At 39.2% G+C, this 23,975-nt stretch overlaps 1 protein-coding gene across 1 annotated transcript; it reads right to left on the minus strand.

Annotated features, from left to right (window-relative positions):
* Positions 1 to 1,702: 1,702 nt before the first annotated feature.
* On the minus strand, positions 1,703 to 23,592 carry tango6 (transport and golgi organization 6 homolog (Drosophila)). Its single transcript, XM_085357829.1, has 18 exons — positions 23,434 to 23,592; positions 22,220 to 22,860; positions 21,895 to 22,011; positions 21,487 to 21,631; positions 21,115 to 21,221; positions 20,712 to 20,874; positions 19,855 to 19,922; positions 19,066 to 19,178; positions 18,300 to 18,476; positions 17,412 to 17,538; positions 16,551 to 16,751; positions 14,617 to 14,760; positions 13,256 to 13,741; positions 11,411 to 11,468; positions 11,170 to 11,328; positions 6,644 to 6,795; positions 4,224 to 4,337; positions 1,703 to 2,035 (listed from the first exon to the last, which is right to left on the minus strand). Exons 1-18 carry the CDS (start codon positions 23,483 to 23,485, stop codon positions 1,859 to 1,861), a joined length of 3,201 nt encoding a protein of 1,066 aa, XP_085213955.1. The 5' UTR covers positions 23,486 to 23,592; the 3' UTR covers positions 1,703 to 1,858.
* Between the last annotated feature and the right edge of the window lie 383 nt (positions 23,593 to 23,975).

Here is a 23,975-nt window from a genome sequence, read left to right on the forward strand (position 1 = left end):
CAGCAAAACGTGTTTGAGTCTATAAGAAAAGATTCATTCTTATATCTGGAGGAATAAATATATTTCAATAAATATTAACGTTAGCCTGCGACTTTGTTTCAGTTTTGAATTTTGGCCCACTGTGTATTTGAGTTTGACACCCCTGCACTAAATCATTTATGTGACAACGTGGTGCGGGGCCAAACAGACAAACACAGGCTCAGGCTTAGCTGTCCCACTCCCGTCTCCCCATACCCACACTCCTGACACTGAACCAGCCCCACTGTGTCTAATTGTGTCTAATTTGAGGAGGTTCATTGGGAAATTAATTCTATTCCACACACTATTCATTGTGTAATAACAATCCATTATTACAAAAGTATAATCCACATAAACAGAGAAGTGTGTATTTTGCTCTACATATATTTTGCACACTGCCTGTGACTGTTGCAGGTGATGAGATCTTTCAGGAAGCAAAATCTGATTAAAACCTGTTTGAGTTCCACAAGGTCTCAGGACAGAGATATGTTTTATTGTCACCTAGCGTAAAATATTACGCCTCGGGAGTGAGAATGTGTTGTTTTAGTTGGCTATACTAACATATAACATAACCCCGCACACTGTCTCGCCCATCCCACTGCTGTCAAAGCGTTTGCTCATAGGGGGTCATATGATTGTTGGGGTTTTCTGTTTTCTTTCTATCATTGTAGAGTCTTTACCTTACAATATAAAGCACCTTGAGACAACTGTTGTTGTGATTTGGCGCCATTTTAAAAAATTGATTTGAATTATTTTATTACCATGTAATTGTAGCATATTTCAATCAGAATTTGGATTCTTCCTCTCTTGCAAATTTCTTCTTTGACAATCTCAATGTAATTTTTTTTGTTTAGGATAATTGCCTCCCATACTTTAGAAAGGCCCGTGGTAGTGAAGTGGAGAGAAGTGCAAATGTGTGATGTGTGATAATGTGCAGAAGTTCAGGGCAGTACTGTGGCATGAGGTTTTCTTTGGGCTTAAAGTTTTATAGTTTTTGTGGTATACAATATGAATATTATTTAACATCTTCATGCGTGCTCAATCATAAGGAAATCCCAAAAAGTAGATTCTGTTCATCTGGTTGTAGCGTTTGTAGTTGGTGGTGGTGTTTAGAGCTGCCTACCAAGGGGTTGAGGATCGAAGCCAAAAACTTTGAGCTGTTATAGGTGACCGAGTTGATCATACAGACAAAGGGTCTTTTCACGTTCTTACAATACCAACTCTGTGTAAATTGTACTCATGGCCATTGATCAATGGTTGTTAATCAGTGGTCATGACAATTTGCATATCGTTAGCTTCATAGCATAAGTGCCTAAGTCATTGACTTAGTCAAATGACTTAGGCAATTATGCTATGAAGCTAACGATATTAATGATCAATGAACTGACCTCACAGTCCATTGTTCATTAAAGGGTGCTAGTTTCACTCACTGTGCAAATGTACTGTTTATAAGGTTGGGGAAACCTGCAGTCAGCTGAGACTGAAGAAGTCACTTGGACGAGTGACGAAACATTTCTCCCACTGAAAACGCTACGTACAGATGAACCGAATCAACCTTTTTGGGATTATTATTCAACATTAATATATATTAAAGTCAGTATTATTACAGTATTTAATTCACATAAATCTAAAGTTAAAATATTTTTCATATTTCAAATCACAAATCACAGAAAATATGCTTAAAAATTTATTGTGGAATAGGGTGGTACACTAGGTCACAGTCCTTGGTATGCATGGATGTAGGATTTTCTGCTCTTTGTGGTCAACCACATTTCTGAAGACTTAATCCACATTACACGGAGGCATAAATTGTAGTGCAAAGAGCCCACAGAAATTAGTTCTATGGTAGGACGACAATCTTCTTCTCCAGCTTCTGCTCAGGGAAGATGAACCTCCTCATTATGTCGTCAAGCTCCTCCAGAGCCAGGTGGGCATGAAGCACGGATACCTCATCCAGGTCAGAGTTAACCACCCATTTGAGAGCTCGGTACAGGTCCAACAAAACATCACTGAGAACCTGGAGGAGACAGACACTAATGAAACTTTGGAAAAGGTGACACTAAAGTGACACAAATGTGGGGGTGCTGAGTTTGCTACCAAGTACATTTCATACAATATGACTCAAAACACTCCTTATCCTCCCATACACTTAAAAAAAAAAAAAAAAAAAAAAAAAAAAAGCATAATAGTAATTGGTTACTTAATAAAAAGTCTGCTTAACTGAACTACATTCATTTTTTATTTGTACTTCAACTATTGTTCATTCATATTTACCGAGCTTTAGCATGTTTATTTTAGTTGCCTTTTTTGCTTTTTTCTATTAGACATTATTTAAAGTATCGTCAAATTCAAAGCCAAGGAAAACTTTATTTGTTGGTCTCAACATTGACCAAAATATATTGTTTCCAGTTATATTACCAATTGATAATTGCCCTGAATCCAGACCCTTATACTGTAAGGCAACTGCTGCCTTGGAAAGTTGCTTAAAGTAGTTTAATCAGCACAACCCATTTTTACATAAAGTGGGAACCAGTTTACATAAAATCTGGAATTTTAGATAGATATAGTTATTGTTATAATTTGGTTTAGGGTCTGATTAAATAAAGTAGGAACACAGCATTTAGTATTTCTAATTTACCTTGAAAACTATGATTAAAAAAAATAATGTTCCAGATTTCAAATGGATTCTGTCGTTGGGGGAGGTGAGGGGGGTTAAACAGTCCTTCTGGTTTCTTCCCAGTCTTGTCTTCCAATAATGTCACTGTGTGTCATTAGTGCTGTGCAGCTGGTGTCACCATTCTCCAGCTGTTCCAGTAATTATACAACCTGGACTAAGTCAAACAGCTAGCCACTTCACTGGGGTCATGACAGGTGATTAAAAGCTATATAACACCTGAGCCAGCTTTTTACATACAATTAGCAGCAGCTACTACAGCTTTAAAACCACCAGCCTATTATTATTAGCTCTATTTCATGGCTTTGATCAGTTTGGCCATAGACAGAGGAACTGTAAGGATGTACTGTGCTGATTGGGTCTTATGGGTTGCTAGGTGGGGGTGGGGGGTTCTGTGTAAGAAACAGACCCCAGGACTCTTTGGTGTGCTTTTGTTGTTTCATCCTGAGATATTTCTAGTTAGTTCTCTGACTGTTTCCCTGCTTTCACGGTTTTCCCTGGACTTAGTTGCTAACCAGCTTGCTGGTCTAGTGAATCACCTGTGTAGCTGACTCAGTCTATTCTCCACATAGTTCTCATTCACCATGCATACACCTACAAAACCTAACATTAAGGCTAACAGACGGATTTTTCCATTTCAGTTCAGGTAGACAACAATGAAGAACCACTTACAGCTAAAAAGACAGAGCGAAAGTGGCTAAAGAAATAAGTTTTACGTCATGGTCCCTCAGTCCTCTCTGTGCGACTTCACTGGATTTTATTTTTATCTCTCCTCTGCCTGGTGCACTCCAAATGTACCTCCTCCTCTTCCCCACCTCTTTTCCTTGACCTCGATAAAAACGTCATTGATGAAAACGGCATCGAGGTCAAGCAAAAGTGGGTAGGAAATTTGAAAAGGACTTAGGAAACGAAAAGAGCGTGCCGAGAATAAAAACGACCTTACATTAGTCTCTCATTAACAACATGATGTCCGGATGTTGAAATGACAATATGCAGGATGTGGAGAAAATGGACTACAAAACATGGAAAAGTGTTTGCCCCCTTCCTGATCTCCTATTTTTTGGCATGTTTGTCACACTTAAATGTAAATATTAGAAAAAGCTAACAGCCTGACCTCAAACTGAAGCGTATTTGCACATTTGCAAGTGTTTCACTTTTAGGAGAAAAATATTTAAATGAGTCACGTAAATGTTAATTAAAAAGTTTAAGGCACACAATTTACTGCAAATTGCACGCAGTCAAACATGGAAAAAACAAAAGAAAACAAAAAAACGTGTCTTGTGCCTGTTGTCTGTAAAAACAGCCCAGCACTGTCAGAAACACCCCTTATGGAACTGTGTTAATGTCACAATAATAGAACATTCAATAAAACATTTATTCACAATAGCACCTTACGCGGGTCCCCAGTAATACACCTACCAAATATGAAGTAACATCTCATCTTAAGGTCTTCTGGCATTAGGTTTAGAAAACTGAATCCAGTGCTTCCGAAGACATTTTTAAAAATACCCAGTGAGCTGTGAGAGTGTACCTGTGTGCTTTTGTCCCCAAGACCACGGAGCAGCGACGCAATAACGTGGACAGCAGCTCTCCTCACCTCTGCCTCCTTCTCCGTCTTTATCAGTGACGTCAGACAGGAGCTAATCTGCACAAAAACAGCATGCAAGATGTTCTTTTTAGCACTTTTCCAGCGTTTTGCTGCACCTGTCCCAACTTTTTTTTAGTCATGCTGTTGTCATCAAATATGAATTGAGTTATTTTTCATGAAAGAGTCAAATGTAAAATATTGCATTCCTTGTCCAATGTATCTGTTCCTATTTTACACAAGTGTCCCAATTTATGGGGAATTATATTTGTACAAAGTGTATCCACGACAGATAATAACAGTTAATAATGCTTTAAACTAACAAGCACAGATAACACAACTGTAGATAACTGTGGAAGCATGGAGTCTCACATTTCAGAAACACAGAAAATTATTTTCCCAATTGGACTTAGTGCAGTTTGATTTATTTTAAATACCTACCATCTTTATCTTGCACAGAGCTGCTGTAACTTTTGATTTGATTTTATTGATTAGCATTCAAATTCAAATCTCAGTGAAAACAGTGAAAAAACAAACAAACAGTGAAAACAGAACAAAAATCTACCATAAAGAAAGAAAGCATGAGACAAGGCTAATCAAAAGGTATTGGCTGAAGCATTTGCTTATTACGCCAACCCTTTTCACAAAATATCTTTTTGTATGCAGCTCCTGTACACAGGGCTTGAAGAAAATAATAAAACAAAGCAAAAACCAACCAAACAAACAAACAAACAAACAAACAAACCAACAAAAAAAAAAAAAAAAAAACCACAAACAAAAAAAAAAAAAAAACTTTCCACCTTAGATAAGTAACTACATCAAAGCAAAAGAATCAAGGTTATTTTTTCTCTCCTTTTTGCTCTTTTAATTCTTGATTTATATATTTTTCTAATACTCTATTTTTAAACATGTTTTTAAACAAGGAAAATGAACTACACCTTTTTAAATCACTGTCATAACTATTCCACAGGTTAACTCCTCTAACAGAAACACATCTCTGCTTTATATTTGTCCTTATCTTGTTTTTTTTAAAGAAATCTGTTCCCCTTAAGTCATATTGACTCTTTCTGACTTTGAACAGCTTCTGAGTACTGGGGCAAAGCAAGTTATTTTGTGCTTTATACATTATCTGTGCCATTTTATATTCAACTAAATCATAAAATTTCAGGGTATTCAGATTAATAAACAAAATGTTAGTTGGTTCTATATAGTTTGATTGGTTTATAATTCTTATAGCTCTTTTTTGTAACTTGAAAATATGAAGAGTGTTCGTTTTATATGCATTACCCCATATCTCCAGACAGTAAGTCATATATGGAAGCAACAGAGTACAATAAAGTGTGTATAATGATTTTTTGTTCAGGACATGCTTTGTTTTATAGAGAATAGCAATGGTTTTTGACATTTTTGTTTTCACGTGGTTTACTCTCAAACTACTCTCAAAATATTACCTACCAAACCAAAATAATCACAAATACATCTGGTTGGTTATTGCAGCCTTGCAGCCTGGTTGAAAGAACTGGTGTATTTTCAGTATTTTTGTGAGTTTTGCAGTTTTCATTTCAGTATCTATGTAATATTACAGACATGAAGTCTGTTAATTTAACAACATTGAAAAATTACAAAGAGTTAGTCACTATAGAGCTGAGCTGTGCATCTCAGGACAAACATTCAGTATATTTAGAGTGAGATCTGTTTGTGTGCTGCAGACATATACAGAGGTGGCTCATTCATGCCAGCTGGCTGCAGCATGGAACCAACATGTCAGCCAGTTTACAGAGTGAAGTTAAACCAAAGTTCTTGAAAACCCACTTGTTCAACTCAATTATTTTACTAATTATCTTTTCACTGTTTCTATTGTAAATTATTGTCCTGTGTTTACATTGTTCCATCGGTTGTCCTGTATGAGGCATGAGTTATATAATGCTGTAAAATGTTTATTTGTAAAATCTTGTTGGTTTTATTTTTGTCAGTTGAAGCTGTACAGCTGTTTGTTTGATTTGGTGACTGGACTGAGAGTTCTCTCTCTTTTCTACTCTCCAGGAGCACTCAAAGCACCCATTCATACAAGAATCATGCTTTTCTATCTAACATTCACAGACGTTCATACTCGATGGATGCAGCAGAGAGCAACATGGGGTTTAGCCCAAGAATATCTGGCACGCACACTGGAGCAGCCTGGGATCGATCCACCAAACTTCTGATCAGTAGACAACCCGCTCTACCTCCTGAGCAACAGGAGTCAGATGAAGCCTCTAGAATTTCATGCCATTTAATTTATACTCTAACAATAACCTGTTTTTTGCTTAATGGGTTCTTAGAAATGTTAATGTGTTTATTTTCTATTGTCTATTGGTTAACCCTACCTCTTGAGCTAGTGACCCCAGGGAATAGTCCAGTCTCTGACAGATTTCCCCCAGGTTGGACAGACTGCTAGCCCGGATGCTTTGGTCAGGGTCTCTGGATTCTCGCAGGAAGATGCCCACCAGAGGACGGCCAAGGTGGGGAGCTAGTTCTCCTAAAGGAGAAACATCAAGCAGACAGGTTAGATCTAAGGCTCCATAAAACTGACCATTTATCAGAGGATGTCATGTCTGTGGTTCTCTAGGTGATTGTAGTCATCTTCTGTGGAAAATACAATATATGGACAAAAGTACTGGGATGACCTCTTAATATTTGATTCCAGGTATTTCCAGATGTATAAAAATTAAGCACTTAGTCATGCGGTCTGCCTTTAAAAACATTTGTTAAAGAGTGGGCTAATTGTAAAGGACTCAGTGAATTCAGGCATGGTACTGTAATAGGATGCCACCACTGAAACAGTCAATTTGTACATTTTTTTCCTTCTAGATATTCCACGATTTACTGTAATCAGTATTACAGCAAAGTGAAAGCATTTCAGAACCACTCAATCACAAAGTGGGAGCCCAAGTAAAGTAACTGAACAGGGTCAAAGGGGTTTCTGGTTACGTCACAAGTTATGATGTAGAGTTCAGAGCCAGTTAGATTTGTCTTATCCAGAAACAGACACCTTGCACCTTAATGATGTTAGCTTGTTCTACAATAGCCTTTTTTCAGCTCAGCTGCTCTCACTTTATTTCCATCTTTCACTAGCCGGTCACAACTTGCTTTAACAGACTCCATGAAAGAGAAATGCTGTTTTAGAGTCCATACTTGTATCAGTGTGTGTCTCAACTACACACATTAATATTCAACATTGGTAAAGCTGGTAAAACTGATGCACTCCAACAAATACATCTGCACGTCCTCTTCCTGTACATCCTGATAAACATCATGTTTTGAGAACAGCAGCTGGTTCAGAGCTCTTCCCTTTCAGTACATGTCCTATCACTGGTTACTATGAGAGTTCACAGGACTGTGCAAGGCCATTAAGCCAGTCACAGTTAGCAAACCAAACATTCATTTATTAAACATTTGCTCAACCAGGCGAGTCAATTAAGAGAACTTTCTTACTTAAAAACGATGGCCTGGCAAAAGCCAAATCTTGGCCAGTCTTGTGGGAGCATTTTAGCCAAACAGAGGAGCTCTCTGGGTGCCTGTGCAACAAACTGAATCTCGATCCAATCTCTCAGCAAGGATATAAACCATCTAATTGTCCCAGAGAAGTGGTACGATGGCAATCTGGCACAGTAAAACAGAGTGGGGTGGGGGGGGTTCTGTCAGGAAAGATTTTTATACACAGGGTTCCTTCTGATGGGGATCTGCAAAGAAAACAAGCGTGCACTGTGGTTTTTGTGTGGCTGTGATGACTACAACAAAGTAGTCACTTTTTTACCCGTTTCTTAAGGTCATGATATTCAGATATTGTTTATCTGCTGTGGATGGCTTTTAGACGTGACACTTCTTTTACCCTTCACTTGTCAAGTTTCCTCAGTTTTTTAAGGACACACAGCACACCATGCAGACATGTGCCATGTTTTACCAACGTGTCAGGTGGCTAGCTCTTTGGTCAGCACTTTTTGGTGTGAAAATGTCATTTCCTGTTTTGTACAGCTTTTTGAGTATGTTGATTATGACTAAATCGAATATTACATCTAGGGCTGCAACGATTCATCGAGAAATTCTATTATAAAAAATTCTTGTCAGAAATTATTTTCTTCGATGTTTCATTTAAGGCAGGGGTGGGCAACTCCAGGTCTCAAGGGCCGGTGTCCTGCAGGTTTTAGATATCACCCTGGGTCAACACACCTGATCGTTGTGTTAAACAATGTAAATGCAAGAGTGTCACCCACATTTGCAACTAAAAACAGACCTGTGATACAAAAATATTCAGAAGCAATTATTAGAAACCTGATAACACAACAGCAGCAGTGATAATGATGCTGGTGTAGTTTAACGTGGAGCCAGAGTCTGTTTACACACTGTGAAGAGCAAAGAGGCAGAGCCGTTACCGACACACTGAGCTCAGGCAGCAGCGCTGCTCCCGTAACCACCTTTCAAACCTTTACTGGGAAAAACCTAGCACGAGCTCCATCCACACCGTTTGTTTTACACAGTGAAAAATCTGCAGTAAGCCTCCAGATGTTTTAAAATATGCTGATGAACTGTTAACTTAATCTGAGAGCATGTTTAAATTATACAGCTTATTGAAGGCTGATGGCAGCTGTCCTATTCTGCATAACAGGGGCGAGTCTAAAGGGGGGCATGGGTGTACTAGACCATGTTTCAAGGATTTCACAAGATTATTAAAATTAAAAGTGAAATAATATAAAATATTGTATTCATTAAATTGCATTAAAATGTGAACTAAAATAAAATAAAAGCTACTTTTACAAGCCAATAAAGACGTACATGACAAGTGAATTATTGTTAATATTAATTACCATCGGTCTTCAGCAACACAAAAACTTGCCTATTATTAATGTCAAAGAGGTCGAGTACAGGTACATTTTATGCCTTAAGATATATACACCATATAAACCATTTCATTCTAATTTTAAATAAGATTTTTCATAGTCTGGAGGCTGCAGATGGCTCAGGTCTCCTGGGTCTTTCTCTGTCTGCCTCTGGCTCCTAGACACAGTTAGTGTGGCTTCTTCTTCCATCATTACCAAGTATAATTGGTGACAAACACACATGCAGAGGCACACACACACACACACACACACACACACACACACACACACCAACAAGATTGTGGTCAGCTGCTGCGTTCTTGTATGCGTTTTCTTATAGGTGCAGCAGTTAGAGACTAGAGATGGCACAATACCACTTTTTTATGTCCGATATCATAAATTTGGATATCTGCTGATACCGATATGAATCCAATATAGTGTATTTTTAATCAATAAAGCTGTTTTTCTAATATCTTGCTGCATTGTGTATAAGTTCATAGTGAAGTTTTAAAAAACAAAACACTAAAGCTATTCTGTTATACCTGTATTCAAAAAATACACTGCACCCAAAATGTTTCATAGTTCAGCAACACTGATCAATCTAATAAACTTAAACCTGCACCATCCTCCCTATTCTGGTATTTTAAAGAGTACTTAGCAGAAATATTAAACAACCTAACTAATAGGGTTGCAAACTCCCAGCACCAAAAAAAAAAAAAAAAAAAAAAAAAAAAAAAAAGGGAACCACCCCCCCCCCCCCGTGATGCTTAATCGACGTAATCAACCTTAATTTAATGCACATGTAAAAAAAAAAAAAAAAAAAAGCACAGAAATCAATTATTTTTCTACAATAATTAAATTGATTCAACATCTTTCTTCAACAGAATTGCAGACTGCACAGATCGTACCTTCCCAAAAGTACTATAGCTTACTGGGTTATATTAGACTTAATAGTTCCTCTATACAATAATGGATTTCTATACATTTTACATCAGATTAAAACTGGGTGTAAGATTCAGATAATTTATTAAAAGCTAGACATTTTAAATGAGAATAAGAAAGAAAAGTATGTCTTTGTGCCCCCTTTTCCCTGTTTATGCCCTATCGGCCCCCCTGGCTAAACTTTGCTAGATCCGCCCCTGCACAGTGACCGGCGTCAGCTACGTAGAAAAAGATCCTCGAGTAGAAAGTAATAATAAATAAATTCTAACAACAGATTATCAAGTTTAAACGTGCTGCTGTTGTTCAGCCGCTGGTTTCCTCTTTCTGGCGCAAACTGGGCCAAAAAACAAACAAGAGACACGGACTCACAACAGAAAAGCCGATCAGCTGATCATTGATCGGTTTCATGATTGAAGTAGCAACAGGAGAGGGAGGGTGAGAGAAGAGGCAGTCGCTCCATATATCGGTTGTTAAGCTTAACGCAGGAATGCTTTACAAACATTCAGAGATGAACTGACACACTTGCTTTACTTCTCTTTGGGATCACTTCCTCGGAGATGAAATGCCGGGCTGGTAGCGAGGCTACAAATGCTCAACCAGACCGCCGAGAGATCTGGCAAGCCACAGCCGCTCTATCACGTGATGCACACTGCTCCGACGTGCTACGGTTATGAGCCGAGTTACGCCATGTCGCAAGTCTTCTGAGGTGCTTTTGTGATATTTAATGGATCGGATTACATTTTTTATTTCTCTCCGATATCCGATCCAGTAATTTAGGTCAGTATCAGACCGGTACCGATACGTAATATCCGATCGGTCCATCTCTATTAGAGACACATTGTGTTTTTCCACTTGTGCTCTGTCTTGCTATTCTTGTCTTTTGACCTATTTTTTTTTTTATATATACAGAAATAAGATGAGTTTATAGAGAGTCTATAGAGCTCATCAGAGAAAAAAGCAATGTTGTCACAACAGTGCGTTCAGATCCTGATTCAACACACAAGAGCACACAGCACTGACAGACATGAAACAGAAGCAACAACAACAAAGTAACATCACAGCATAACTGTTAAGTTGAATCTGATGATGCTCACCCATGGCCCTGCTTGTCCTCATCAGGACCTCTCCCACTTTAAGGCGGGTTTCCACGGAGCGCTCTTTGTTGGAGGAAAGGAGGGAGGGTCCATGTTGGAAGTCTTTTAGGAGCCGTTCCAGTATTTTGTCAGGGTAGGAATCAGCCAATGCAGCCAGACCTAAAGACGGTTTATAACGAGTCCATCAATCATCAGCAGCATCTGAATACTTCATCAACATTGGGATGAATCACTAGATTACCTTGAATGGCTGACAGGTAGACAAATGAGTCTACATGCTCCAGGCTTTCTAAGAAGAGCTGGAGAAAAATAGACCATCAGCATGATTTATAACCACATGGTCTACTGTGTAAAAAACACACACAACATCAAAACACATACAAACAGCAGAGCCAAGAAGAATACACACCACTCCATACATCAATCAAACAAACAACTTTTTTTTTTTTTTTTAAACTGTAGTTTCAGTTAAAATAAGGAGAAAGGACAGTACACATGAAAAGTGACCTCTAGAAAACTCAACTGTGTGACAAGGCAGAAAAATCAATAAAGGGGGGTTTTGCTGAAGGATGGTTGAAGGGGATGGGCTTCTGATCAAATAGAATAATACATTAGTTGGTATCTTCTCTTACCATCTTAACAAGCCCCAAGAGCTCAAAGCTCTTTTGAGCTGTCTCAAAGAGCTTCAGCTCCCTCATTTATTATAGAAGTCTCAAGAGACAAAGATATTGCCAGTGCTCACATTTTTTTTTTGAAACAATAACACACTGTGACAGATTTTATTGTATGTGTGCCAAAAAAAAAAAAATACACCAGATGAAATTGGAAAAGAAAAAAAATCCATCTAAAACTTGACACAGACTTGAGAGCTGTTCACAAAAGCCTAAACAGAAATGGGCTCAATGGAAGAGTAGATGTCAAGAAGCCATTATTAACCATAGAGAGGGAAACTGGGAGGAAAAGCTATGGTACGCTAAATTACTCAAGAACTGGGCTGAGAATCAGTGACAACTGGTTTTTTGGAGTAAAAGCTACGTTAGCTGCTCCCCTGCATGATTTGGCAAAGCTTCAAGCTGGATGCCCTTCCTGACATCAAAGCAGTGACCTTTCACTTGCCAAGTGAAAGTGTTAACTAGTACACCATGGGGGGCATAACAGGTCTTATGGAGTGATATAATCTCTCCAGTGTGTCCTGGGTCTGCCCCAGGGCCTCCTCCTGGTGGGACATGCCCAGAACACCTCACCCAGGAGGCATCCTTGTCAGATGCCAGAACCACCTCAACTGGCTTCTTTCAATGTGGAGGAGCAGCGGCTCTACTCTGAGCCCCTCCCGGATGGCTGAACTTCTCACCCTCTCTCTAAAAGAGAGACCAGCCACCCTTCAGAAGAAGCTCATTTCTGCCGATTGTATCCACAATCTCGTACTTTCGGTCACTACCCACAGCTCGTGACCAGTTTAAACAACTTTTAATAAATTGCTGGACGCAGTTTGTGGGGATGAACAAAAGTATTTTACCAGCATAATATAATCTGCAGTATGATCATTGCTTTAACAATGTAACAGATAGCTTTAAGATGGCCTTAAGATCCTCCTAGCAAAATATATACAGAAATGAGGGGTAGCTGAAGACCTTTGCACAGTGCTGCAAATGGTAATGATACTGGTTCTTATATAATGATTTTCTATTTAATGTCTAAATGTTTTTTCTATTTAACACTGACATACTGTCACACTAAGATGAACACACTGGGAGCAACTAACGCTTCAGTATCTCACCCGCTCTACACAGGCCACACCAACTCCTGTATATTATATGTGTGGATAATCATTTAATTTATTTTGAAATAAAGTACTTGAATCAAATTTCTCTACCTAAAAATTTAATTTATAATTTTAATTTATACAGGACTTGCAAATGTGAAGAACATAACATCTACTCAACTTGACAAACAAAAAGAAAAGAAAAGCCTAAGTTAAAAAAAAAAAAAAAAAGAGAACAGAACAAAAAAAATGAAAACACCAAAAAAGCCAAAACATATTTAAAACAAAAAAACAAACAAACAGAGCAGCTACCAGGTAACTTACCGTCAGGATTTTCTCCTGCGCCTGGATGGCCTCTGGCTTTCTATGTTGCACCATTTGTGTCAGTACCCTCAGGGCGTACGCTCTTGTTGGCACGTCTGGGTCACATGCCTCTATCAGCCAGTCAGAGATGGGCTTGGAAGGAGGGCAAGAGTCACTGGAGCCAGAGATCTGTCCTTCACATCCTGGACTTATTCCTGACCCTCCAGAAGATGCTGTAAGTCTTTCATGGCTTTGGGCAGGTTTATGTGAGTCGTTTGCTTCACCTTTCACTACATTTTTTACAGCTGTTTTATGGTTTCTGGGGGGCGGTGCGTCAGTGACAGAGATAGCCTCACTGCTGCTGTCAGGGCGGTACGCCCCGTGAGTGGCAATGACCGCTCTCAGGTTGGACGCTAGCTCCTGAATAATCACGTCAGGATGCTGCTGAGAGAGTATCTCCAGAGGTGGCAGCAGCTTTGACATCGACAAGTAGTCCTCCACACTGAACTGTAAAGTCAAATGTAAGGGTTTCTTGAGAGTTTGTTATGCATTTACTGTTATAAAGTGTGTTAAAGTTCTAAAACTTTGTTTTTAATGTTGCTTTAATGTTCTTCAAAAAACAGATTTCAAATTGTTTGCACATGTACACAGAAGTACATAATAGCTAAAGCTGGAATTATACTACCTGATTAGATCTCCATATAACAGGCATATGTACATCCTCAGAGTCTCAAAACGTTCCTTAAATAAAAATTCTAAATGTTTTTTTTAAAAAGCTATCTAGTGTTATGTGAGGCATGATAGCAGATAAGCAGCAAGAAATAGAGGGATGCATTTTGTAAAACAAAGTCAACATATGAACATCACAGGTTTAGAATGACTTAAAATTACTGGCGACCACCGGTGCTACCTCTCAGCCTCTTAGAAGACACACCTATGGTATCAATTCAAAATTCTTTATCTCCTTTTTCTCAAGTTATTGCATTCATTAGATTTTCAGGAAAAAGTGACCTCTGAGAGGTTGAGGTCACTGAGATTTGGACTCATCTGAGATATTTAGTAGATATGCCCAGATTAACAATTTGAAGCTCCTACATCACCTTTTATGGTTGGAGGTAATTAAAAACCTTTCTTAAAACCCCCCAAAATAACAAACAACTACCAACTGTAGCCGTCTATAAAAACACATAGAAAATGACCTTTGAAATTTAACTGAAGCTGCTGTCTTGAGCAAAATTAATGCTCAAGACCTGCAGATACTCTGTTATTGTACAAATATAATGTATAATCAAAGCTACAAAAAATGAAACTACAGAACATTATGAACTGAACGTGAAAGAGCCACATGCAGCAGAATGGAGTTATCAGTCACTTGTGCATACCTGAGGCTCAGACAACAGCGCAGACACCAGACCCATCCCCATTCTCAGTGTCTGGCTCTCTGCTGCACTGCCAGCATTCAGCCCAGCGGTCAGATCCAGGCCCGCACAGGCCCTCTGGAGCAGAGACATCATAAAGTCCACAACCTATAACAAACCCAGACAGGGGTCAGTTGCTCAGTGATGAAACATCAGGGAGGCAAATGTAGAAAGACTAAAAACAACAAAAGCAATTTGAAAAACTGAAGTGACAAAATTCATTTGAAAAGGGTGAAGTGCTAAGATATTAGCAAGCATAGGTGTATATGATTGTAACAAATACTATCATAAATAGCATACTAATAAAGTACTAGAATTTATACCCAAAGCTGAAAAATTTAGATGGATTATTTTTAAATTTTTTCCTTTTCTTTGAAACTTCTAAGAAGTTTATGCTTCACTGTTGGGAAATAAAATTATAGTATTTTTTAGCCTTTCACTTAGTACAAATGAGCAGAAATGAGTGTCTGTGTGTTGCACCTGTGCAGTGTGTGGATGCATCTTGATAACCAAGCTTCTCAGCATTGACCAGTAATTTAGCCCTCTATCTTCTCATCCAAGCACGGCCTCCAAAAACTAACATGGTAAGTGTGGTGAGGTCCAAAAATGTGAACTCCAGAAACTGATGGGTAATAAATGTGTCCTTTCATCTGATTTCAGGTTTTGTGTCTACAACTTTGAGGACTGCACATATTAATATTGCTTTCGGTTCGACTGCACGAAGAACGATGCATTAAAGTCCCAACTGCTCCAAAACCAGTAACAGCCCTCCACTTGTGCCGTCAACTGACAGTGACAGTGCAAAACTGAAGTCATCTGCTTTAGGAAAAATGACACTGAAGACATCCATTCTGTTCCTTCTGTCTAGGAGAAACTAAATTACATATATCGAATCAATTCAAATCCAATCTGGTAATGGCTTGCTGTATAAATGTTGTGTTTGGTCCAGAAGGTCCAGACCAGAAGCTTTATTTGAGAATTCAAGGTGACATTTAACCAGCATGGCTACCACAACATGCTGCAGCACAGCTTTGATCTTACTGGGAAAATCATTAATTTTTCAGCAGGAAAACGACCCCAAGGTGAGTAAGGTCTGTCTGAGCAAGAAGCAAAGTGATGGAGTGCTGCATAAGATCTCATTATCTCCACTCACAAATCTTGTATAGAGCGAAATTAGTAAAAACAAAGGTTTACACGTGTAAAAAAAGATTCACAAGGATAAACTAAGATTTTAAAATGTGTACGGTGATTAGTGTTTACATTTTGAGTACTCACACACGCATGCTTGGATTGATACACTAATACTGAGCAATAAAAAAAAAAGTTAATAGTTACAGATTATACAGGTGACAGAGATGGAGTAAAATATTGGTAGTGGTAAATGTATGTTTTCTAGTAGAGGGGTGATCAGTCGTTCTGCTTATTTAGAAAAACAGGAATTCACAGGAAGTTGAATTCCCCGTTTCCTACTAGTACTTGAACAAACATTATATTACTGAAACATTGAGGAGCCTCAAACCCCATCTACACATGTGACCTGTGTGTATCGTGCACACATATTTAAGAATCCGTAAATGAGCAAAAAGAATGTCAGAAATGTATTTATTTTTTAAAGACATCTGCATGCACAAGAAGAGTTTTGAGAGCAGAAATAATCTGATTTTTGACATTGACCTTAAAAATGTGTGTGTAAATTATCAACGTTAACATTTTCACATAAGCAATTGTAAAATACTGCTACATGTGTTTAACTTGCCCTCTTTTAGTGTATGGACTGGTACACTCATTTCTGCTCAAAATATATACACAATCATTGTCATACTTTACACCTCTGGATCACATCAGATCTGTATACCTTTTAAGACTAATTTCATGCGTTTCTGTATGTCTCCACTCACCTGTGTTGTTTTTCTCAGGAGATGAGCGTGCTGCAGGGACTCAACCATCGTAGCCAGTACATGAAGCAAAGCCAGTCTTTGGGCTTGTTTCTCAGCTCGACCCAGTAGCTGCTGCTCCACTTCCAGCAGCGTCATGGCCGACATGTCAACCTCTTCTTCATCCTTTGTTTCTTCATCTGCAACGGCCCAGCTGGTGAGCTCCTACAGAAGGAGCAAAGTTATCTGAGGTTGCTTTCTGTCACAGAGCAAACACTGTAATATAATCTAGACATAAAACACTCCAATTCCCAATCATAACTACATAAAATGATCAATTTCTACTGAGGCTGATGAAAGCTCACATAAGCACTATTTATGAGGTTCAGTTCTTTTAAAACTGATCCATATTTAAATGAAAATGGCCAAAAAAATAATATAAATAAAGCAAATTAAAACATTTTGTTCTGATTTTCACTGCAATATTTGGTTGTTCAACTAATTAGATTCATTATTCTTTCAGGAAATCAGGAATCAGGAAATTGGAGGACATGTAAGAGTTGACTTGGATCGTTGACTGGTCCATCTTGGTGGGGTCCTAGGAGTGGGGGCTTTGAGGTCAAGGTCAGAGGTCACCTTGAAGTCGAGGTCACTTAATTTCAAGCTCAAAGATTTTTAGCAGATGCACCTACGGTATGAATTTCAAAATCCTATGTTGCCTTGTTATCAAGTTATTGCATTCACAAACTTGGGTTTCCACCTGGCAGGGTGATGATAATATTTCATCAGTCATTTAAGACTGAGAGGTAATGATTGAATGCTGGAAGTAACCCTCACTTTTGACCATCATAGGTCAGCAGTCTATCCTCGTGCATCCCTGTTTACCTGCAGCAGGTCAAGGAAAAAGTCTCCTGGCAGATCACAGTCTTTGAGCTCAGCCAGCAGGTGCATCAGACACTCCACTCTCCACTGGTCCCCTGACAGTCTCTCATACATCTCATCATCTTCATCACTGGGAAACAGCATCAGAAAGAACATATTTAATATACTACTCTGCTTAAGCATTATGTTTTTTTGGACGCCCCATTAATGTTTGGTTAAATAAAACCAGTCATAAGTGATCACACACATACATCCCTCATTATTCTAACTTGCCCCATTTTTAAATCATCTCCCTTATGAGATGATATGCGATTTTCAAATACAGAGGCAAACTATGTTTCTTAATGCTTAATTCTTCATATTGACAACTTATGTAAGCATATAGGGAACAATATAATGAGATTCTAAATATTATATTACTTTGGACCTCTGACCTCTTCTGCAAGGCCAAATACTGCCTGTGTTTGCATTGAAATAAGCTGCCTAGTTAGTTAGAAATATACTATAGTATAAAATTATATAACAAGCTCAAGTGGTTCATGTACAGTTATTTACCAATTAATACCAAATGTTCATTACCTATTTGTGCACGATGTTTGAAAGCAAAATAAAACAATATTCCCTTAAAACTAAACACTGCCTGTCAGCTTTGTGCTGTTCGACTGCTTCTTGTTGTTTGTATACTGTCGACACCTTGTGGATCAGACGAAAACCAAAAACAAATTCAGATTTTTGCATGTCATTAAAGATGTATTAATAAACACTTAACTTGTAAAACTTGAACATTTTACTTGTAATGTAACATTTTTACATTGCTGTGCTTTTATTTTTTACTTTAAATTAAGGTTTTTAATACTTAGGATCTGTCATCTGTATGTTTAACATCATTACCTGCAGCTCTCTCTGCAGCTGAGCCTGGCCCCTCCTTCACTGCCAGCAGTGAAGTGGAAGTTTGCTGCCACCTGGTTCTTCCCTCTCTGGAGGCCTGAAAGCTGCCTCAGCATTGACAAGGCTGCAGACATCTCAGCGTGGGTCAAGTACCACAGCAAGATCTCCTGACAGGGGGCGCTGTGGAGCACAGAGCGCACACAGGTAATTACTGTGTTCTACATCCAGAATCAGTTTAACTTTTCCAACAAAATTAGTGACTAAAAATGTTTGTTGAGCAGCATTTTAATTGTGATTACACTAAGACCAAAACTGAATCCTTCAACCCTTTCTTCCAAAATGGTCAACTCAGGTTTAGAAAAAAAAGTGTTGGTCAAAGTATCCAACCAATTAGCAGTGATCCACACGGCAAAGGGTAATATTATTGTAGCCACATCCATTACACACTCGAAGGCAGCGGTCCCCAACCCCCGGGCCACGGAGTCGTTTGGTACCGGGCCGCGAGCGTTGAGGCTCAGTTGTGAAATGCATGCTTTTCAGGGTTTTATCGTTTTTTTATCGTTATTTTATTATCGGGTTTATGGTTAACTCGGTTTTCCTGGGTCTTTTCACATGTGTTATGCATAAAACTTATTTTTTTTCGGCACCGCAAAAAAGATTGGGGACCGCTGCTCTAAGGCATGAATGCATTTAAATACACAAACTGATGAAAAAAGAAGCTGAAGAATGAAACGAAGTTAAATCGCAGCTAAAAACAGAAAATGTTTACCGGAGGTGAGAAACATTCTTCTTGGTAAAACAGAAGAGTGTGAAGATAACAGGAAGAACTTCTTCTAGAGCTCTGAGAAGAGAAGCTGAGGGAGTGTTTTCAACCATGCAGACCTGGCAGCAACAGGAGACACAAGACAAGCATCAAGTAAACAGCACGACCAGGATTCACCCTGTGAAAGAATTCTGTTTATCAAAGCCACAAGCTGCAGGTACAGGCATGAAATCAGCTGATGGTTCTTTTTTAATGACATTTCATTCAAATCAATTTATTCAAGTTCTGCAGTTTTCACTAGATACTGTTACAAAAGTTAATCTGTGGTCTTCGTAAATGGTAAATACGCTGGTTCTTATAATCACACTTTTCTACTCTGAGCACTCACAGCGCTTTACAACTTGCCTCATTCACCCACTCGCACAAGCACTTTTTTCTATGCTACTTCAACGCCACTGAGAAGACATGTCTGACTCAACTGCAACAACAATTCAATGAAACTCAAACGCAGGTTACTCAAAGACCACAGTTCAGCTGGATTAAAGCAGAAGAATAGGAAGAGGCAATACAATAATGCAGCATGAGTAGGCTGGCTAAAAAAAATGGAATACACTGGACCTAGTTATTAGGAAGATGCTGGATGGCACATTCAGAGATCATCTTGATGGCCCTATTCTACTCCACCAACATCCTCAATGCCGGACACATCCTTCCCAAAGAGCTCTGTTAGATGAAAGAAATTCACTCCTCTTACATTCCTGCTTTTACATGTCTGTAAAGACCTTGCGTCCTCACCTTGTATACATCTTCCACACACTGTGTCAGTTCTGACTCTTCCACAGCAGTTTGGGAATCACACTCACCTGGAAAAATGCACATAAACTGATTTATCATCCATATACTGCTCATCCATCCATCCACCTTTATTTATAAAGCACTTTTAAACCACAGCTGATGCAAAGTGCTGACAACACAGCCTGGACATCTTCCTACATGAATTACACAAAGTAAATCCTCATCCTCAGTCAAACTCACCTTTTGATACTGGCTTTAGTTGTTAGCATATATTGTAGTCATGTGCATTACTTAACAAATGTATAAGACTACCAACCCAATGTGAGCTTTATGCCACAGGTGGCCTAAGTTAATAGTGTTGGAATTTTTGGTATTAACAAATGTTGGATGTTTCTATAATGGTTAATCCACCAGTGTGTTCTTTAAGCAAATCAAAACTTTCATGATAAAATACAACTATTGTTTACTGTGTACCAAGACAGCACATTTTTTTTTTTTTAAGATGCCAAATTACAGTTTATTACATATATAAAATTCCAGAAGGGAAGTCTTGATGCATGCTCAATCATCCAGGGAAGTAAATCCCAAAAGGCTGATTCTGTTCATCTGGACGTAGCGTTTTCAATGGGAGAAACATTCAGTAACTTGGATGAGCGACTAAACGTTTCTCCCACTAAAAACACTACGTCCAGATGAACAGAATCAACCTTTTAAGGCTCCAGGAGAGAATTTGCAGAACCTTTCAGAGAAGTATGTTGGGTATTAACCCCCCCCCCAAATATAGATATATATATATATTTTTTTTTTTTTATCTTGTCATATTATGACGTAGAGATGAAGATGGTTGTGTTACTGACTGGGGATAGTGGTGCAATGGTGCAGTGCAGCAAGCAGAGGGCTGAGAAGGTACTTTTCGGCAAAGCTAGATCTTTCTTGCACCATAAAGATCACCGCCCTGGTGGCCACAAGCTGGAATTGACGGGATGTCAGCTTGTCTTTGAAGTGCAGGAGTTCAAGGATCTGGAAAACAACACAAACAGCAAGCAAGCTGATTTATTTAAACAAGAAATGTAAAGAGTATATAAACTAGACAGAAAAATGAATAAAGAAAACTGGTTAAAGCAAGAAGGAGTCCATAAGGACAGCGTTAGTTTTAGCTTATGGTTAGGATAAAGGTAAGGATCAGTCAAATACTGATTAAGGTTGTGTAACACAGGTGACTGTCATTGTGATGTACTCTCCACAAACACAGGGGATGACCTGAGGGCAGATGTGTCTGAAGTAGGCGTCAGCTGAGGCAGACTGCTGAGGGCAGGCAATGAGGATCTTTGCCACAGCATCGCATTTCCTCCAGTCTGACTCACCCCCTGAAACAGGACAGAAACAGTGCGTCTATTTGGTTGGAACCACAGACATATATTGGCACAACTGGCATCACCCACTGGTCTGTGGACTTTGTACTTGTTTCTAGAGCTCACATTATCTTCTGGCAGCATTTTATATGATTCAGATTTCATAGATGAATTAGTGATCACAAGCTGGTGATACACCAACCACAACATTTCCACTTCTTCATGATGTGCTAATTCTTTTCAAAATACTGTACATGCTGGCTGCAATTACACTTCTCACCTGTGCCACCCTCCAGAATTGCTCTGATAACAGCCTGCACACCACTGGGCTGCATCAGTCGCTCAGACAGCAGCTGACCACACAGACGCCTCAGCCAAGCTGGAGCCCTGCAGCTGCAACCACTGGAGCTCTGAACTGGACCAGACTGAAAGGAAGGAGACATCTAAAGTGAGACCTCTGAAGTAAAATCTTTATTATTATGTGAAAAACAAACAGGCTTACAAAGATTGAATAAGATTAAAAAACATGACCTACACAGCAGCCCAAATGAATTGATCCAATGAGGAAATCAGAACAATAAGCCTTGATGAAGTTTGTCTAAACTTTGGGGTGATTTCAAGCAAACAAATCACCATCCAGCAGCACAAATTTATATTTGTCAAATAAAAACCATGCCGTCATTATCACCTGTTTGGCTCCTCCTTGGAGAATAAGGAGCTCTTTGATGACAATCGGCTGGTACACTTTTCCAAGGAGGGTCTTGAGGGTCTCCTTACATGTTTGACATTCCTCAGCACTGAGCAGCTGCATTAAAAAAAAAAAAAACATTCAAGAAGAACGAAAGAAAATTAAAACAGTATCTTCCAAAGAGACTGCTGGGTCTCAAAAATTAAAAACAAAAACAAAAACCCATCTCCCACCCTGCCTACCCCACTATTAAGTCAGTTACGTCATTATTCCCTGACATTTCAATTTGTTCAAAAATAATCCTGACAGTGAGAACAATAATTACCTTTTCATCCTTGTGGTGTGGCATGTATCCCAGCTGGCATATTGCTGCAATAATGTCTCCCAGATATCGGGTGAACACGAGTGTGGCAAGAGACGATAACTCTGCCAGCTCCAACAGGACCTTAGTGGTGGTAAGAAGGCGGCGTGCCATTCCAGACACCGGGCCCACATGGACTAGTTTTTCCACCATGGCTCCAAAAGCTGACCTCCGTCCTAGTGGGACACCCACTCCAGGGGCCAAGTATGGGCAGAGCCCCAGACAAACCACAAACTGCAGAGCAGCTCCGATTGTCTTCTGCTGGGTGATGCTGAGGATGTCAGGGGCTAAAGGTGGGGCCATCTCAGGGGTACGACTTTTTGGTGCCAAGCAAGATTGATCCTGTTGGAAACGCTCCAGTTCATCAGAAAGGTGACGTGATAACGTGAGTAGCAGCAGGAGGCATTCCTGGACAAAAGCCCATGTGGCATCATCTGTATCCACACAGAACCAATCTGCTGTTGCCTTAACCTCCTCCCTTAGCCTCTTCACAACCTCAAAGTTGCTCTCCCTTTGAAGTTGCTCCAGGAGATGGGCCCAGTTGGCCCGCAGAGCTGCCAGAAGGACCTCCTGATGTGACGGTTGAGCCTCATGTGCAGATACCTCTGCAGACACACAGAACATCACACTACACAAAACTTCTATACAACACTATAAACCTTTTTTAATGAGAGAAAAATATTAAATTCAATTCCGTTTTATTAATACAGTACCAAATCACAACATCAGTCATCTCAAGTCGCTTTATATTGTAAGGTAGATCCTACAACAATATATAATAATTGGGCTTGTTTTCTCTAAACATCATAATATACACATTAAAAGTGTCCTCAAGTACATCTGTCATCCTTTTTTACTTTTAGGGGTACGATGTTTTGAAGCGTTTAGCTTCCAGAATCATAATCATAATCATAATTATATAAGCAGGTATTGGAGAATAAATTAAAAATTATAAATCAACTTGGGGGTTTTTTCGTTTTTGTTTTGTTTTTTTGTTTGTTTTTTGACAAATCACCAGCTGTAGCCAGAAACCAAAGACGTTCTCTACCGACTGTGAGACCAAAGGCAAAAGTTAAGACAGCTAAAATATTTGCTTTATATTATTCAATGTACTTAACCGATGTGCTTCCGGAATACATGCGTTTATTTAGATTAACGCTGTAAAACAGTCCACTTACCTTTAAGAGGTCTGGTGAGGATGTTTATCGCACATATAATCGCGGAAGTCATTTGACTTTCATACAGATTACAAATTTTACATTCCAAGTCTGGGTACGACTTCAGCGTTTGATTTAAAGTAAGACAGAATAAGTTGATCGTCGGATATAGACGGCTAAGGCTATTAAAAACATTTCCAACGGGCGCCGAAATAAGACGTCAGCACGCTCCTTTCATGGAATTGGCTGGCAAGTAGTGATGGGTCGGTCGCGAACGAAATGGCTCTTAGACCCGATTCTTTGAAGTGAACGATGCGATCCGACTCCTTATTGGTAGTCGGGGTTTTTGTTTTTGTTTTTTCCCTTCTCCTGCCCTCTCTTTCACTTTTTTTTGCTTCACGCTGCAAGTCACCCTTGTGTTTGCGCTGAGAAGAGATGGCAAACAGAGCCTTGCATTTGCACCCCTCCCCCCAGCGCTGAGCTGAGGGGGCAGGGCCGTAGTTACACTCATATCAGCACACAACAAGAGCAGGAGGGAGAGGGAAAGAAAGAGAGCCAGGAGC

Source organism: Diplotaxodon limnothrissa, linkage group LG7 (genome assembly GCF_057381915.1).
Source record: "Diplotaxodon limnothrissa isolate DT_005_m linkage group LG7, D_limnothrissa_male_GT1.1, whole genome shotgun sequence".
Classification (NCBI taxonomy): Eukaryota; Metazoa; Chordata; class Actinopteri; order Cichliformes; family Cichlidae; genus Diplotaxodon; species Diplotaxodon limnothrissa.

Coding starts and splice junctions, on each gene's coding strand:
- tango6 (XM_085357829.1), bottom strand. CDS start 23,485: ATGACTTCCGCGATTATATGTGCGATAAACATCCTCACCAGACCTCTT. Junction 20,875..21,114: donor TCAGACACATCTGCCCTCAG/GTCATCCCCTGT, acceptor GTTGTTTTCCAG/ATCCTTGAACTCCTGCACTT. Junction 18,477..19,065: donor AAGAATGTTTCTCACCTCCG/GTAAACATTTTC, acceptor TGTGCTCCACAG/CGCCCCCTGTCAGGAGATCT.